The sequence below is a fragment of the Phycodurus eques genome, chromosome 15, assembly GCF_024500275.1.
Source record: "Phycodurus eques isolate BA_2022a chromosome 15, UOR_Pequ_1.1, whole genome shotgun sequence".
Taxonomy (NCBI): Eukaryota; Metazoa; Chordata; class Actinopteri; order Syngnathiformes; family Syngnathidae; genus Phycodurus; species Phycodurus eques.
Genome location: NC_084539.1, coordinates 15,490,639 through 15,508,863, shown reverse-complemented (window position 1 = coordinate 15,508,863; position 18,225 = coordinate 15,490,639). Strand labels below are relative to the sequence as shown.

The 18,225-nt window shown below is 41.4% G+C and overlaps 2 protein-coding genes and 1 long non-coding RNA gene across 5 annotated transcripts; all 3 read left to right on the top strand.

Moving 5' to 3' along the window:
• The first annotated feature begins 302 nt into the window (after nucleotides 1-302).
• On the top strand, nucleotides 303-6,126 carry LOC133414123 (very low-density lipoprotein receptor-like). Its single transcript, XM_061699269.1, has 16 exons — nucleotides 303-388; nucleotides 497-619; nucleotides 1,028-1,183; nucleotides 1,264-1,479; nucleotides 1,550-1,779; nucleotides 1,859-1,988; nucleotides 2,113-2,306; nucleotides 2,754-2,940; nucleotides 3,073-3,288; nucleotides 3,354-3,537; nucleotides 3,615-3,816; nucleotides 4,486-4,650; nucleotides 4,957-5,178; nucleotides 5,270-5,497; nucleotides 5,668-5,802; nucleotides 5,890-6,126. Exons 2-16 carry the CDS (start codon nucleotides 538-540, stop codon nucleotides 6,124-6,126), a joined length of 2,784 nt encoding a protein of 927 aa, XP_061555253.1. The 5' UTR covers nucleotides 303-388; nucleotides 497-537.
• Nucleotides 6,127-6,182: 56 nt separating this feature from the next.
• LOC133414122 (pro-epidermal growth factor-like) lies at nucleotides 6,183-8,695 on the top strand. The gene is made up of 6 exons (XM_061699268.1): nucleotides 6,183-6,296; nucleotides 7,062-7,184; nucleotides 7,556-7,792; nucleotides 7,950-8,238; nucleotides 8,367-8,480; nucleotides 8,671-8,695. Exons 1-6 carry the CDS (start codon nucleotides 6,197-6,199, stop codon nucleotides 8,693-8,695), a joined length of 888 nt encoding a protein of 295 aa, XP_061555252.1. The 5' UTR covers nucleotides 6,183-6,196.
• Nucleotides 8,696-12,560: 3,865 nt separating this feature from the next.
• LOC133413757 (uncharacterized) lies at nucleotides 12,561-18,159 on the top strand. 3 transcript variants are annotated; one of them, XR_009769918.1, is made up of 5 exons: nucleotides 12,561-12,769; nucleotides 13,486-13,812; nucleotides 14,031-14,096; nucleotides 14,385-14,523; nucleotides 15,231-18,159. It is a non-coding gene; the product is annotated as an uncharacterized LOC133413757 (long non-coding RNA). The 3 variants fall into 3 exon arrangements; XR_009769916.1 differs by lacking the exon at nucleotides 14,385-14,523; XR_009769917.1 differs by having other exon boundaries at nucleotides 14,385-18,159.
• The last annotated feature ends 66 nt before the right edge of the window (nucleotides 18,160-18,225 follow it).

Below are 18,225 nucleotides of genomic sequence, written 5' to 3'. Positions count from 1 at the left end.
GGGATGTGGTAAGTCCAGTTGTGGGGAAAACTGTTTTAATTTGAATCCTGTTTTCTGCTCACATTTTAAGGCTAGTTTGATTCGGTATGTGTGGAAAACCAGTCAAGTTATTGTGATAAACGGTTCCTTTTAGTTGCACTAGGTGCAAGCAGATGTGCCTTTATTGTAAACAAAATGTATAATTAGTTGAACAGCTGCTTCTTTCCAGATGCTGTCACCACAACACTCACACCTGTGGTTCTAAGTCCTGCTTCAGTTTGCATCGCTCCTTCAGTTCTCTGCCCAGGTTCATCATTGTGTATCTCTCAAAATCAGCTATGCAATGGAAAAGGAGACTGTCCAGATGCATTTGATGAGAGTGACTGTGTTTTCAAGTGTAAAAGCCCAAGTAAGTCTAATTACAGTGACTATGGAAAAGCAGAAGCAGCAAGCCTATCAAAATAATTAACTTAAACACCCCAGTGTTAATCATTGACTCGTTTCCCCCCCACGTTAGCTGATTTCTTGTGCAGTGATCGGCGAAAGTGCATCCCCAAAATGTACGTGTGTGATGGTCGTGCCCACTGTCCAGATGGCTCAGATGAGAGGAAGTGCAAATCACCTGATCGGGATTCACCTTGTAAGCTACTAACTGGAAAAATGCATGCAAATCCTATTCAGAAAGACAAACGGCCGTAGAAGCGGATGAGACAAGTGATTGGCAACTTGGAGATGAGACAATTTCCCACTGATTTGAAGGACGCATTTGTTTATGCCATGATTTAAAGCAATTCCCAGGTATTTTAATAAATGGTCTGACATTCTTTGGCCAAAATACACAGAATTAAGGCACCCAATTTGTGGCAAAACCAAATTGTCACAATTTGGTCAAATTCAGAACGGCAGATACATTTTAGAAATGGGCAGATATTTGATTTACTTTGATCTCTTGAGTGTCTGTTGTATATTTTCAAACTGTGTACAAGCAAATAAGTCTGTTTTTTGTAATTGTCCCAGCCAAGCCATTAAAATATTTTTCTCTGGAAAGCCTCCAGGGATAAGTTCTCTCCTTTAAAATGCCGAAACGGCTTCCAAGCTTGTAAAGATGGTCTAGAGTGTGTGATGTACAGCCATGTGTGTGACGGAGAGAAGGACTGCCAGGATGGATCGGATGAAGAGGGATGTGCTGCTCAATGCCAAATAGGTTTGTACATTGAGCTTGGTTTTGCTTAAAATATTTAAAGCAAAATCATTCATGAAATGGATGTTTTTCTAATTTCCCAGAGGAGTTTGAGTGTCATCATGGTAATAGATGCCTCCGAAAGGAGCAGGTGTGTGACGGACAATATGACTGTCAAGACCGATCTGATGAAATGAGCTGTGAAAGTCAACACTTGGGCTGCCATCACCGCTGCGATAACAGAACGCGCTGCATACCGGAGACCTTTCTGTGTGATGGCGAGAGAGACTGTGCTGATGGCTCTGATGAAGAAAAGTGTGGTAAGTGATGTTTGCTGAAAAGGATGTGTATAACAGGCCAGCATACAGCAATTTCATTTCATCCGGGAAGGTTTGACATTCTGTGAAGTTGAGCAGTTCCGCTGCAATAGCGGTCAGTGCGTGTCGGTGGCTCTTCGTTGTGACGGATATGCGGACTGCAATGACCGGTCTGATGAGGCGGACTGCTCGAGACCACCGCGCTGCCCCTCGCAGCTGCGATGCGCTCACAGTCACGAGTGCCTGCAGAGTGAGTGGCTATGTGATGGTGAGAACGACTGCAAGGATGGCTCAGATGAGAAGGTAATGCTGCTGTCAGGATATATTCAAATAAGAATATTCAAACAATAGCTTATTTTAAAAAATAATCACTTGCCCCTAGAACTGTTTGACCAAGGCAACACCGTGTAGACAATTCCAGTGGCAGTGTGGAAGCAGCAGTCAATGCATCCCTCAGTCCTGGAGGTGTGACAGAAAGAGGGACTGTCACAATGGTGTGGATGAGGACAAATGTAAGTATATTAATGATTAACATTCAAACTTCTTAGGATTGTGCATAGAACCCACAACATACCAGCTTTTAATGCTTCGGTTTGTCTAACAATTTAAAGTCTTTGTATGCACCCCTTTCCACAGGCAAACAGAGAAGGTGCCCTTCTCACCTTTACCAGTGTGGCAGCAGTGAGTGTGTGGACCTGCGACTGGTGTGCAGCGGCTTTATCAACTGTGCTGACAGTTCAGATGAGGGTGTGGGATGCACACTGCGCAACTGCTCTAGTCCATCAGCGCCTCACTGTGATCATAGTTGTGTCAGCACTCCAAATGGACCGGTCAGTAAGAGAGGAGTATAGAACAGTGGTTCCCAACCATGAGGCCACAGGCTGTTTGAGACTGGGCCATGCTTCCCTCAATCTTTTTTAATTTTCTTTATTCTGGAGTGGGAGACTGCACCCCCCACTCCATTGATGATTGGCGTCTAAACGGGAGACTCGGTCACGTCTGGCCCATTGATGATTGGCTTCTGACTCAATCAGCACCCCAAGCCCCACTCTTCGTTGACAAATAGTTCCCGGTCCACATGCGTACTTGCATGAACTGGTCCGTGATGGAAAAAAGATTGGGGACCACTGTTGTAGAAAGCTAAGTGTTTTTTTTTGCAGATGTATTTTTTATGCGACCATGTCTTATATATCCCAACTCACAAGATATGAGACTGCTCATGTGGTTTTGAGAAAAATAATCCTGCTTAATTTTAAAGCTGTTGTCCATTTTTCCAGAGATGTTACTGTGCAGCAGGTTTCACACTACATTCTGATGCCGTGTCCTGTGTGGACACCAACGAATGCAATTTAATGCAGAACGACGCATGCAAACACACCTGCCTCAACACCCATGGGTCATATGTGTGCCAATGCCATCCTGGCTTCTACCTGGAGCCTGACAACAAAAGCTGTAAGACCAAGGGTACGTGATAAAAGCGCTGTTACACCGACAAAATGGCTTTTCGCTGTCTCAGTTGGAGCATGATTTGAAGCGATTGCAGCTACGAACTGCAGTGATCTTTTATTGGCGATAAAATAAGTCTGTTCTCTTTAGATGAGGCACTGCTTGTGGCATCTGTTCAGTCAGAGCTGTTAATCCTTGGAGTTCAAAGTGGAACCTTGAGTCTTCTGTCTTCCACCAACCGGCCAGTCTTCTCATTGGATTACCACTGGGCTCAGCAGAAGGTTTACTGGCTCAGTCCAGACTACCAGAGCATCCGCTGGGCTGACATGACAAAGGACTCCACCAACAAAGGGACACTTATCAAAGGTGCACTTCTAATTTGAGACCTGAATGAATCAGGAGACCAGTATTAAAATTAAATCTAATTACAGGAGTGAAGTCAGAGTTCATTGCGGTGGACTGGGTTGGCAAGAACCTGTACTGGGTGGACGGGCTTGTGGGCCAGATTCAGGCGGTCCGTCTCAGTGACACCAGATTGAAGTCACAGGATTACACAGTGGTACTGGCTGAAGATCTTGAGCAGCCACGCTCGCTAGTGCTGCTCCCACACAAAGGGTGAGGTGCCCAGTCAGCAAGGTTTAACTCACTGAAAATCTAATTTCTTTTTTTTCCCCCCCAACTTCCCCCCCCAGATGGATGTTGTGGTCTGAGATTGGCAGCACTCCTCAGATCCAGCGTTCGGGGATGGATGGATCAAAGAGGAAGGTGGTGGTGGGCAGCGGTTTGAGCTGGCCTGTAAGTTTGGCCTACGATTTCCTGGATGACCGCATTTACTGGGCTGATGAGAAGTTGCACTGCATTGGCTCTGCCTCTCTGGATGGAGATAATGTCAAGGTGAATGTCACCTAATGCAAGGGGCAGCATTTTGCAAAGGTGTCAAGTAACAAAGTACAAACACTTCATTACAAAAAACATCTGGAGAGATTGTGCCAGGAAAGAGTGATTCTGGCTGGATGAGAAGTATAATCATATACCATTCCTACAGCCAATTTGTTTGTACTCTATCAATCACACCTGCACAACACTGGTGACTAATTGTCACCCAAGGACATGGAGAGCAGACGTATAGCCGAGTCGTGAGAATCAGTGTCTGGGAACTCAAATCAAAAGTACCAGCAGCGAGGAGGTTGATGGCCAGAGGCCAGCCATCCCTTGTACATCCATGGCCGTACCTGGAAGATTTTTTAAATGGTTTGATGCCAAAACAACTCCCCCCCCCCCCCCCCCCCCCCCCCTTGCATTACTGTTACACTTTCAGTTTTGAAACTATTACTTTTACATGAGTACAAAGCTTGAGTTGATAGGGTAACAAGACTTTTGTAGAAGTATCTATACTGCTACTTGAGTAATTAATGTGAATACTGAAATGAACATATGCGCACAAATCGGGTCCATGTCTGTCTATGCATGTACATTGTAAAACTACATGGTTTTTTTTTTTTTTTTTTGAATGTGCTTTTGGCAATCGAATCTGGTGTTGAACAGTAATGCCACTCTTACCAGATTCTCCAGTTGGCTGAAACTCCTAGCCCTTTCTCAGTAGCAGTCTTCAATGATCGCCTTTTCTGGTCTGACACAAAGAGAAGAACCGTCCGCTCAGCTGACAAGAACACTGGGAAAGACCAGAAGATTCTTCTGAAAAGACCAGGGCAGCCTTTCGGGATAAAGGTTTGTCATCACTGTGCTAAAATGTTCATTATGGCGTTGCAATTTTCATTAGTTTTCCATTTGTCAAGCACACTTTTCCAAATAACTGATTTATACTACTTTCTGGCACATTTCAAATGGGGTACCAATCACAGTGGTATAGTAATTGTGAGGGTGGAGCTAAAAACAATTTGGTCCACAGAGATTTGTCACATTTCAGACAATGAGCATAGAATGAGAACATGTACTGTTCCAGGGGTCTTTGCTTGCCTTAAAGGGAATTGGGAGACAAATAAGTCACATGTAATGTACATTTCCTCTGTCCAGCTGATGCATACCCTCTCCCAGCCCGCTGTAATCAACCCCTGTGACCAGCTGCAGTGCTCCCACCTGTGTCTTCTGACAGCCGGCGTTGCTGTGATGGAGCCAACAGCAGTCTGCCGCTGTCCAAAGGGGTTGCTACTTTCTAAGGATAAGATCAGCTGCTCTCTACCTTTGGAATCCACTTTCATACTGCTTCTCTCATATACAACAGTCTATCAGGTGATGGTCAGATTTCCTTGGATCGCTCTATTAAATGCTCTTTTTCCCCGCTTCATTCTTTTTTTTTTTTTTTTTTTCCCCCCCCCGCCCCCTTCAGGTTTACTTTGAGTCTTTGCGTCATGATGGCGTTGGTCTGAAAAATATGCCCAACAGTCGAGTGTTGGTCATTCCTGGAGTTGTTGAGGCCTCTGGGCTTGATTTAGCCTTCCAAGCCTTGTCCTTGTATGTAGCTGATGGTGGACAAGGTACTGTAGATGTGCTGAACTTAAGTGGACCCACGTCCAGACAGGGACTGACACCGGCAGGACGAGTTATGCAACTAAAGGTAGGCATAAGGAACTTCAAGAGAGGTTCTGTAAAAAAAAATAATTATGCATTTCCACCTTCTTATACTGTTGTTCCGTACACTTAATATAAACAGTCAACATTAATAGTTGCAGCTGAAGTGTAATGCTTTATAAATTGGGATTCATACATTTTTAACTGATCCTCAAGGATGAGTCTGTCATGGCTCTGGCTGTGGACTGGGTGACCTTCAACATCTACTGGAGTAGCACCAGACGGGCTAATCTCCATGTGACCACCCGCCGTAATGGCTTCACCACCTCTCTGCTGCAGGGATCACTTAAGGTTGTACAACATTCACTCTTGAAACTCTCCCCTAACCAGTAATCAACTGTGGTTGCAATAGACTCAGATTGTGTGATCTGCCAGCAGACAACATCCATTGCGGTGCATCCCCCCTCAAGTCAACTTTGCTACACAGCCCTTGTAGCCAGTAAGAGTCAGACTGAGGTGAGCTGTGCCTGGATGGATGGCCGCAATAAAGCAGTACTTTGGACAAAGTCAATCATCCCCACATCACTGGTCTTTTCCAATAAAGGAACCACAATCTACTGGGCTGACACAGGTTTTGATTTTAACCCTATTTTTCTTGGAAGGTATGTTGGATAGCTTTTACATTTTCCTTCATTGACCTGAAGTATTTCCACATCTAGAAGAAGGCCTAATCTGTTCTATTGGAATGGATGGCTCAGGCTACAAACAATACAAAACTGGACCTGGTTTACTTGCTTCCTTCACATACACTGAGAATATGCTCCTCTGGATAACACTGGAAAAGGGTAAGAATTAACACATTTGTATGATGCATTGGGCAATGCTTGTCAGCAGGCATAGTGGTCGGAAGTTTCCTTTTTTCATCAAGCTCAAAGAACAGCGGCGCTTTTTTTTTTTTTTTTTTTTTTTTTTTTTTTTTTAAAACTAGCCCATATATGACGGGTTAAGTCAAATGCTTATTGGGTATTCATTGCTTATATTAAGTTCTCATTTACTGACTCATCAGTCTTCATCCCCTCCAGGCAGCAGATGGCGTCAGATTAATGCAGCAATGAATTATTCAGACAAATTGGGCTTAATGTACCCCTGATCACTTCTGACTCACTTGTCAAACTGCTTTCCTTTTCACCTATACTCAAGTTTTTAGTAAGGTCCACATTTTCTTTAAATTCTCAATGATTTTTACATGCACTATAGTGTATACTAAACATTTGATGCAGTACATGCTGCTGCCTTTCATTCAGACAGCGTTTTTGATTCCAAGCCGTTGCCGGTTGCAAACCCAGATAAAAATTGGTGGGTTGTCAGGAAAGGGCACCAGTGTAAAAACTGTGCCAAACAAATCATGCGAGTGGCACTGCCTGAGGGGGGAAAACCTGAAAGTCACTTCTGTCTGTGAAGGGGAACAATTTTAAATTAGGATTGTTCAACCAGTTCTGTGCTCCACCAAGTTTCATTTTAATTCTGATGCTTGGACATCGCATGTATTGCTATTCCCTCATTGCGTTTTCACCCAGTTGCTTGTGAACCGTTCTGATATTTGTGCCCAGCTCCAACCGGTGTAGATGTCACCAAAATGTGGTTCAGTGACGGCCTCCATCCTAAACAGCTGTGGTTCGAGACAAAAACCAGCCTGGTGGAAATCAAAGCTTACAGTAATGACAGCCAAACAGGTGGGATATGGTCTATTATGCATAATGGCTGTTGTAAACTAGACACACACACAGAAGGTAGAATGTAGCAGCTAATAAAATACACTGTACATAATTTGAGTGACAGGAAAAAAACAACTGCAGCCTGGTCATTTTTATTCCTTTACCATTAGTGACGTGTGTAGTTGTGGAAACGTGTCATTGGGTTCTTTTGGTTACAATGTGTTTAAAGCAACTGCTTTTCAGGACAGTGTTCATACTATCAATAAAAAGTTAGTTGGTTGGTTTGTATGTTTAGAGGAAATGTAAAAATACTTTGCGCTTCTATTTTTTTAATGTAAAAAGTCCCTGATTAATAACCTTCAACAAAATATTTGCCTCCCAACCTACAGGATCCAATATGTGCGGCAAAAATAACGGGGGATGTGAGCATCTGTGCCTGGCGTATCCCGGAGGCCGCACATGCAAATGTGCTCGTGGCTTTTACACCATCAGTTCTACATCCTGTGCACCAGAGCACCCTTGTCCCAAAGGAGAGCAAGCTTGTCTTGATGGTAGCCAGTGTCTTAACAACAAGAAGTTCTGTGATGGACGTGTCGATTGTCCAGACCAGTCAGATGAACAGGACTGTAAGTTATTGGACTAAAGTACACAGTCTCAAACTGCACACATTCCACTTTGTAAGTCACTTTACAGTGCTGGTAACATTACATTAAACCATTAGCACCCTATACCAAAGTGGAACAAATGCAAATATTTGATGTGAATATAAACTCCTCCTCCTAGGTCCATATATGATCACCCCCTCTAGAACCAAAGTCAGTGATGGCCAGCTTTCCAAGTCTCCACTCGCACCTCCTCAGAACTCGGACACTACCTCGTGTAGTCAACAACATTGCAGCGGCCATGGCCACTGTGCCACTCAAGGCAAAGCCATTCACTGTCAGTGCATGGCTGGTTACCAAGGAGAGTTCTGTCAGGAGAAGGAAAGTCGACGAAGTCATGTAGGTGTGGTCCTGGGGGTCTTCTGCCTGCTCGCTGCCTTCTTGGGTGTTGCGTTCATTTTCGGTAAAAGGTAAGGATGCGCTTTTTGTCATATGGATTAAAGCTATTATCACCGGTGTTGGACAGAAATGAACTGTTTACTGTCATGTATGCCGTGCCGCATAACTATTGTTTTTCGGAACTTGCATCTTGATACAGGAAGGCCTGGGTAGCAATCAGAGGCAGGGCACCTGACAAAGAAACATTGATGTCCAACATGGCGCTGGAATGTGACCACATGGAGGCTGACTGTGAGGTAAAATCTGGTGAGCGGTCAGAATTTCTATAGCCACCCAACCAAGGTTTGCATTCTACAAAGTTCTCATATAAACTATTTAAAGTTTCATTCCTGTGCCAAAAAAACCTGATTTGCTATTGTCCCCCAAATTAACTTTCTACATAGAGTATATTCTGCATATTTCTAAAGTAAAGTTTAGTTAAAATGTCTTCCTTTCTTTTCCAGGAGCTTGAGTCCTCAGTCGACGTGAAAACCCCCCCAGTAGCTTCATAGCAGTCAATAATCTGCTGGCAGATATTGACTATTGGCAGCTGTGTAACTTTTTAGTTTTATATAGAGAGACTTCACGCACATGAGAAACATAACTGGTGTTGAAGCTGATTAATTGCATTTTGTACAATAAAAAACTCGTAATGAAACATTTGTCTACAGTTACTCATGAACTGTCTGACAGTTGACATTGACTTGTTAATGACTTTCATCTCTGCTTTTTGGGCATGTTTCTCGTTAATGTACAAAGTGAGGCCAGTTCCTTTAGTTTTGCTGTAGACTGAAAAAGGGTTGGAATATAAAATTTGAGACTATCCGTATTCCAGATTTTATTTCCATGGCCACAGCTTGTGCCTTTTTGTTTGAATCCACCCTATTCACTTGCTAAATTATGTGACTAACTGGTGATTTGTTGCCCAGATCCTATTCCACTTATCGTTCAATGAGCTGAATGCCTTAACTCTGTTTCAGATTTCAGTTTTGCCTGCCAGAGTTACAGTACATTTATGGTTGTTAGAACGTGGAAATTAGAGAGCGGTGTATAGGTGGAAAAACGACGAACTCTAACACAGATTTGAAAACAACTATTTTGAAAACATTGGCTATAGCCAATACAAGCATTTGAAATGTACTGATAAAGAAAGGAACCTCTGGTGTAGTTGTCAAATTGGTATGAAAAATGGCAGCAGTTCATTACAAACATTTTGAGCTATAAAAAAAAAACAAAAAAAACCCGCTAATGACAAACTCTAGAGGGCATGAGTCAAATTCACTGTTTGAAGAAGACTTGATAAACAAAATAGGACTGAGGTTACAGAGGAGGCAAACCACTCATTGGTGAGAATAGGAATTAAGGCCATGTTGGAATTTGATACTTAAAAGTAGAGATGAACTTCAAAATTCTGGGAGAGTTTTCATACAAAGATGAACCGTTATGATCAAAATATCTGTGAAACTGGAGCGGTACGGCTTGGGCTCTCATGGATTTTTCTGGAACATTCATTGAATATGGCAGCAGCAAAATGAGCTCAGAAATTGAAAGGAACATTTTCTGCCAGTTTAAAGAAATGCAAACAAATATGGGGCTTTTTGGCATCATACAGCGAGATGGTGGCCCCAAACAGTTAAAACAGTCCCAAGTATTAGATTGGCCATTTTAATAATCATACTTGAACCCTATAGAGCATGCATTTTTACCTGAAAAACAGACTGCAATACCTAACATCCTGGCTCCTACCATCGTGGAGCCACGCGGCGATTTTGACTGAACATTCGATCACTTCGTCATGCAAGCTAGCGGATCCCATCATGACGACCGCAGTAACCCACTGACAAGACGAAAGGCTAACTCGTCCACTAACAAATCAGTGGGGTATTTTTTTTTTTTTTTCTTACCAGGACCTGGCATCAAAAGGTGCTGGTACCTAATTTTAACCTAATTAAAGTACTTGTTATATAGTACTTCATACCCGTTTATGTGCCCTGCGATTGACTGTCGACCAGTCCAGGGTCTACTCCGCCTCAAGTCAGTTTTATCTATATTGTTAATTCACAACATATATTATCTCAAGGCACTTTACACATTGAGCAGGTCAAGAATCAAACCTCTCATACATTTATGTAAGAAAAGCAACTGAACGCCACATGAGCAAACACTTGACAATGGAGGCAAGGAAAAACTAAAGAAACCTTGAACAGAACACTGTCTCTGTGGGGTGACTGCCTTGACTAATTGGGTTAAGATGGAGAGAGAGAAGAGGGTCGATTGAGAGAAAACTGGAAAGAGGGGTTGCGAGAGAGGGATGAGAACAATGGACACTGGCCGTACCAACAATAGTAATAGTCCCATGATGACATTTGACAGTAAAGATGATAATACTGGACTGCTCCAAACACCACTTCAAGCTGGGATCGACTCCAGTTCACCCACAACCCTAAGGACTTGCGCTATAGAAAATGGCTGGGTGGATAAACATAAGTTGATGCAAGAAGGCTTTGTCAATGTAAGCTTAAATATAAAATCCACACGTGCAGCTGCCCAGACATGTTGCAATGTCTATGCAGTACTGATTCATGCTGTCTCGTCATTGTCTGGTTGAAGCTTGTTATTGAGAAATCTCACCTTAAAAGATCTACCTATAGTGTAATTGTTTTGTCTTCGTCCATATTTATATTTTAATAGGTTCAACATTAACATCCTTCTGTTCTTGAGACCACAGTTTACAATGCGGCAATGGCATTGAGCCCACGTGTTCAAAGCTGCTCCCGTGTCACATTCTGCAGCCACGGGTAAATTTTCACATACACTCATTCGCAGGTCACCCAGTTCCAAAGTCTTGGGACATGACTTTTGAACTTTTGTGGGCTGCAATCAAATCCATCTTCCATGTCACCTGGTTGACTTAGTCTCAAAGGCTCTATTGCAGCCGCGCCCTTGCTGAAACGGACTGACCAGAGCATGCCGAGGCCTGGGAACTGTTTACCTCCACCAAGGAGCATAGGTAAGTTTGTTGTCCTCTGCCAAGGCGGTTATGTTTCTGTTTGTATGAAAACTGCCTACAGTTTTAATATTCTACAAGTTTAGAATTTGGGGTAGGAGAGTTCACAGTGGGTGGTGCTTTACAGTAGTTTGTATTGGCATATGGCATTTATTTATTTATTTTTAATGTAACATGGAAAAAAATCCATTTCCTGTTCATTAAGTCAGGAGGTCAAGTTGTAGCCTAGCAACGAAGTACAAATGTTTTGTTACTATAAGTAGATTTTTCATGAATCTGCTAATTTTTCAGATTTTGACTTTTACTCCCTACGTTTGAAATCTTTACTTTCTTTTTCTTATGGTTTCAAAATAAAAATAAATTTTTTAAACCTCTTCGGATGATGACAACACAAAAAAGAAGCAAGATATTCCCGATGCATGGTCATTACAAGAATTTTGTTTGTACCAAGAATACTTTATAGAAAATACAGCTTCTGGCGTTTTAAAAGTCTGTCTAATCCGAAAAGAAAAATATATAATTGATAGTTTAAAAAAAAAAAAAACTTTTGGACTTGGTCACTGATGAATAATTGAAGAGTAGCTAACATTAGACCCTAATAAGGACAAGTGCTGTAGAAAATGGATGGATGAATGATGGTATCTTTACCTCCCGTTTGTTACTAATGTGACATGTTTAAGCCTTGGCAGAGGTCCGCACTCTTGTCTCCTTGTTTTTTCATTCATATTCCCCCCCTCCCCCCGCCCCCCCCTCTAACTTTACTTTGAAGGACGAAATTCAGTAAAAGGTGTTATTATTCTGTCTATTGTGTGGATGAGTCAATCCTGTTTTGGCTTGGTTGAATGGAGTGATTCATAAATGAATGAAGTCAGCTGGCTAGTTTGTGTACAATGGCTTTAAAGTATACAATGCATTTTCCTTATGGGCTTCAACAGGAATGTAAGGACTGCACGACCCACAAACGTCAGGTCTTGTTCCAGCTTGCCGCGTCTCTCTCTGGCTTCACCCCCTCCTCTCATCCTCCATAATAGCCCAGAGGTAAGGGTGTGTGTTTGTGCAAATGTTTAACATTAATAAAGAACTTGTTAGTCAAATGTTTGTGTTTTTTATAATGTGGCCTTTCCTTTATGCGGTTGGATACAGTGCCTGAAATGTCGACTGAGAGCCTCCGAGACTGATTTCCCCCGGATGACCCAACGTTTCTTTTATAATGTGTTGATCACCAATTACGTGAAGGATTATTCGCATTTCATATGAAGTTTCCAAATAGATAGTAGGTATGACAAAGCATATGTGTGACTCACTTATAAAGATGAGGTAGAGGGCGGGGAGTGTGCGTGCGCGCGTGTGTGTGTGTCTGTGTTTGACGGCGAGAGAATTAAAACCAACAGGTATTCACAGGTCTCAGCTTTCCTACCCTTCCCTCTTTTGTTGTAGATTCCCTCACTGAAAGGGGAACTTAACTTTTCACTTTTGTTCAACACGGACACCAAGGCCACCCTACAAGAAAAACAAATCTACTTTATTCGGACTGGACGGAGTGACGTTCTTTGCAGGTATAAGAACTGAAGAGGTTTGTCAGTTTTCTTCATGCATGTTGTAGCTCTCAAGAAGAATACCTTTCCGCTCAAACTGAAGCTATGAGAAGTATAGTAGCCATCTAAATAGATTAACTTGAATTATACTTTACTGTGTACTGTTCTTTTAAGTCACATAAATGTGTTTAATGGGAGCAGCATTGGTTGTCAAGTCTTGTAGAATAGATTTTGTAATATTTTCTGAGACAGACTTTATCGAGAATCTACACGGGGAGACAACAGACACTGGTAATTCACAAATATAAATGAGTCTACAAAGTACTAGTTGGTTGCCATACTCTACCCCTTCACTACGTCCATAGATGAAATCTTCTGGTACTGTAACTGAAAACCACACAATATTTTTTTTGTTACTCACGTCTGGCATTTACAGCCATAGCATTTTGTTAAGGACCGAGCACACAGACATCTTGCTGGTTGTGCAACATATAAATGAGGACACACCAAAGGGATTTGCTAGATATAGCAAAGCTTTGCATAGCAAAGTCATAAAGCATAGCAAAGTCATAAAGTTGGCAACTCGAACGAGCACAAGTAAACAATAGACATCTCTTGGCTCCGCTCCCAGTCTCAAGGAACAGGACCTTTTGAGCTTTTATCGTTTTCCCTGTTTTATCTTTCATTTAATCTCTCTCGTCTTGTTCTCCATCATCCCCATCATCCCACTCTTTTAGATCTCATTGCTCCTCCCTGACCTCCACTTTCCAGACCACGATGACAACCGCTCACCCCCAACCCCGACCGAGAGGCATCGACTACAGCCTGCCCACCTGCGGAGAGATCCGCTGCCACGGACACGGCTTTTGCGTGCTCCCACCGGGTGGCGGCTCTGGCTTTGCGTGCGAGTGTGACCTGGGCTACCAGGGCGAATCCTGTGAGAAAACCTTCAACGGGTCACTAAGCCTGCCGCTGACCTTGGGTGTGTTAGCCATCCTCGTCGGTTTGGTGATCCTGGCTTTCATCTTTGCGAAGTTGCGTCAGAAGCAAAAACAGAGGAAGAGGTATTACGATCAACCTACCATTTGAACAGGGGTGCATTGACCTTTTAATCCACTGACAGTTTATTTAGTCTTGAACATCGTGGGTTTATCGAAATAGTGATTCTGGCAACGCTTTGTCTAACCAAATTGACCCCATATAAAACATACGGTACGAACAAACTGACAATTTTACTGTACAATGCAGTATTTCCATATAATATTCTCTCTTTTGTCACCAGGGATTTGCAGCAAAGCCTGGCGAAAAAGGTTGTGTCTGAAGCAGGTCCATCACACTAACACCAGAGGTATGTTTTATGTTTTGGTAATGACATATTTTGCTGTATCACATGCACAATAAATGGCAGAAAAAAGATACATGATTACTTTTACTATTATTTGGTGCCTTCCCACTGAGAACACAACAATAGACTCCACACCTTTTTTCTCCTTTCAGAACCCGTCATTGTCTTTTTGAGTGTTAGTTTTTATGTATGAAAATGTGTAAAACCCACACAGTATTAATAATTTTCCCCACTTTTTAAAGGACCAGTAACTTTTTTTAAAAACAACAACCTCTTTTCCTTCTCATGCAGGCCAGTACTAGTGAATCTGCTTCGAAAATCCATCTTATGCAACCTTACAGCTCACTTTATTCAAGTGTTTACAAAGATGGACCAGCATGGACCTTTTCTTCTTTTACGGCTGACCCCTCAATCCAAATGCTTAGTGCGAGTGAGTTGTCTGTCCAACGATTTTTGACATTTGTGATGAAACGACACTGCCAGATCACTTTTTTTCTTCCAGAGCTTGCTGAAAGTGAAACATTCTGTATCTATTTTGTATTTTCAATTTAAATTTAGAACTGTATGCGCTCAAAAGTAGGGCAGACGATATTGATGTAACAGACATTATCAATCTATTGACGGCAATTGAGATGTCTCTGGTTAAGTGGGGTACCAATTTTTTAAATGCAAAAGACGAAACATAACGAGGAAAAAACGGCGAGTGAGTCCTTATTGCTCTTATAATTTGTGCTGCACTTGAGATGGCCAACACAGTACACAACACGCAACCATATCTCCATGTCAATCGCTAAGGTTGTGGATCATCCACCCCCGGATACTGGTGCCAAAATTGTATTTTAAAACAGTACCGGCACCTGGATTGATACCTTTAAAAAAAAAGACTGAAAATCACGTTTTTGTTGCCAAGACAAATTACCACTTAGGGATATTGTTCAAATGTTTACAGTTGCACTTAATGTGCACTAAGTATTATCTAACAAAATGGATCACACTGCTAACAGCAAAATAATGACTAGTTATTGACTGTGCTTACATCTTGAGGGTTGCGTGACTTCCTGCAGGCCCACTCGTACGCCGGCCTGCCCCGCTATAAGCACCACTTCTCCAAACTTTGGCTCTCTTTTTTTGTTCCAGGTGAATCAGAGGGCAAAGTATCAGATGTAAAAGAACCGGTGCCAGGTGCCCAACCCTAACAATCCCAGCTCTCCTCTCCCAAAAACGGATGTCTGTCATAGTACCTGACCTGACCTGTGAGAGGCAGCATGGTGCCACAGGGCATCCGGACTGACTGTAACTACATAGAAAAATAAATTAGGCTGTTAACTTATCTGGGAACAAGACTGCAGTCGCAAACTCTTCTTGTCGTTTTCACTGTGGTGATAGACTTGGGAGACACATTTTAATAATAGCATTATAATAATCAACACTATTTGTTGCTCGTAATTGTGTCTGGCAACAGTACGAGCATCGTAGTTGGCTATCGTTCTGTTTCGAATCGCAATCACGGAGTCCGTGGCTGGGCCGAACAATGTGTTTAGCACATGCAGAAGGATTTGCGATCATAACTATTGAACAGCTTCGGCATTTATGATTGTCGGCACCTACTGTTTTCCGAGTAGATCGAGGAGGAAACCTTTCTCTCAACATACCACGGGATAATCTTTCAGACAAATACAATAACCGAGCCTTTGCTGACTTTGATCGGAATAGAGAAAAAATGCTCAAATTAAGCCGGATTCCTCTGTATGTTTGTACCCTGCTGTATGAATGCAGTTTGAGTCGCAAACAGTGTATGTGTTTTGTCAAAGTGTGGTGTAATGTTGCCTTTTGTCACTTTGTCAACCAACGAGTTGTGCAACCCGAACACTCACCGAAGGAATTGTTTTCGTTCTCACCCACTAATTTCCTTTTCTACCTTCCACAGGTGGAAATATGTTGTTCCCTTACGGTTTCAACCCTTTATTGAGCAAAAACAATATTTATTATGAACTATGAACACTGTGATAGTTTGGTAAAGTTTTGGTAGAATACCACTCCATTTTATTTCATATATGCACTTTTTTTTTTTCTTGCAAGACAGTGTGAAGTCATGAAGGACCGTTCATTTTGCCGGTTTCTCATTATTTACTCAAGTAATCCGATTACCTGCTAGCCTCTAGACATTATAAAGAAAAAATATGTAATTAATAGTCTCTTCTGCCAAACTGTTGCTTCTAGCAAAGAAACCGTAATTGTGTGCCAGGCAAACTGTCCCTTCATGCAAAGTGTGCTTGTTTGCAGTTTGAATGCGCAGTGTGAAGTCACATGGTGTGTCAGCTGTAACGTTTTTTGTTTTTTTTAATAAATAAACCTTATGTTCATGTTGAGTGAAATGATGTAAAATATTTCAAATAATGCACCAGAGTTAATTCCCCTCTTGAAAAAAAAACAATCCTCCCATTAACTATAAATGAGGAGTTACGTTAGATTTTATTTCAGTAATTTTGCACTTTCAATGTATGTTTAGGTATCAAGCAACAAACCTTTGACCTAATTCAGATGGCTTGTGTATTTCTATGTGCTGTGTTTTCTCTGACTGATTTGCTGTGATTTGTTTTTTTTTAATATACAAACTTTTATTGTGATATTTATGTCCGATGCAAACAAAACTAAAAAGAGAAGAAATTGTATTAAAGAAAGGCAAGGCAGATATTTTACATTAAAAAAAATAATAATAATAAATAAAAAATCAATCTCATGTCACACAGGTTAATTATGTTCTTCTGCTATCTAGTGGCAGAACATTTGAATTGAATGTGGTAGATAAAGATGGATTATTTGTCGTAAATTATTTTTTTTAACATTTAATTCAAATTGAATCATTTCCCACAGCAGACTTACTGTTCTCTCACGGCACACTAATGATGGTTTGCAATCACAGCGCTAATAGACGCTGTGCCACAATTAGTTGCCGGGTGTGTCATTTACTTTAGACGCCTCATAGCCAGTAAAAAAGAAAATAGCCTGTAACTGTAATTATCTTGATCCGTAAATGCAAATTTTCACACAGCCATTACTGAGTTAACTGCTCAGCCTGTTTGAACATGCACAGGCCCCTGCCAGCCTTATTGTCAACAAGAGGCAAAATATTTCTGGATTTGCACCGTTTATCTGAATCCACACTAGGATGGAATATTTATTTTTCTTTTTTGTTTTAACTTTAATCTAGTTCACGTAGGAAAAAAAAAGAACTTTCCCAACACTGGATATCTGTAACTGTAAATTATGACTAGTCAGAATCAAACTGCAGATATATGAAACAGATATCTACAAATCCATAGCAGATATCTCTAAATCCTTTATTGTCAGCAGAATAGTAGATACAGTGTCTGTGAGAAGAAACCCTTTTCACATGAATGGCAAAAGTGACGTCATTTGTCCAATGCGCAAAATGATGTTGCAGAAATCTGTAATTCAGTTTTGATTTGTCAAAACTAAATAACAGATCTGCTGTTTTGTTTTTGTTTTTTTTTATGGTCGACTGCTGTAGTCACAATTACAATGAAAATATCTTGAATGACAGTTCCAACTAATGAAACTCAATTATGACTACTCAGAAAGTTGATAGTGGAAATTCTGAATAGTCAAACTTAGCTTTTGAATGTTAACAAAGCTTGCCATGTGTATACCCTTAACGCAGATCTTGTTTTACTTCCTCAAATTCCTTCATGATAGCACAATTGTGACATCATAGTGAAACTTGGCTTTTGAATGCTAAGGTGGTTTGCTATATGAACACACTTAACCCAGATCTTGTTTTACTTCCTCAATTGTGACATCAATGTGACAACATTCAGGACTGCAATTAGCCTTTGGGTGAATACAAATACAGTTTTATACTTGTAATGGTTTCATCTCACCTCTGGAAATAAGGACTTACGTGAGTCGTGGAAAAGATGATTCACCTAAGAGTTGATGTGCACTTGTCATGGATGTTTCACTTCGTTGTGCACGTGTCTGTGCACTTTCAATTGTGCCTTGCTGATTTAGATTATTAATTTAGTTTCTTCTGAATAAACAGCTCTAAAAATGTAGTGTTGTGTATGCTGGTTTCACTGTATTACATTTTGTAATTTATTTTGGTATAAAT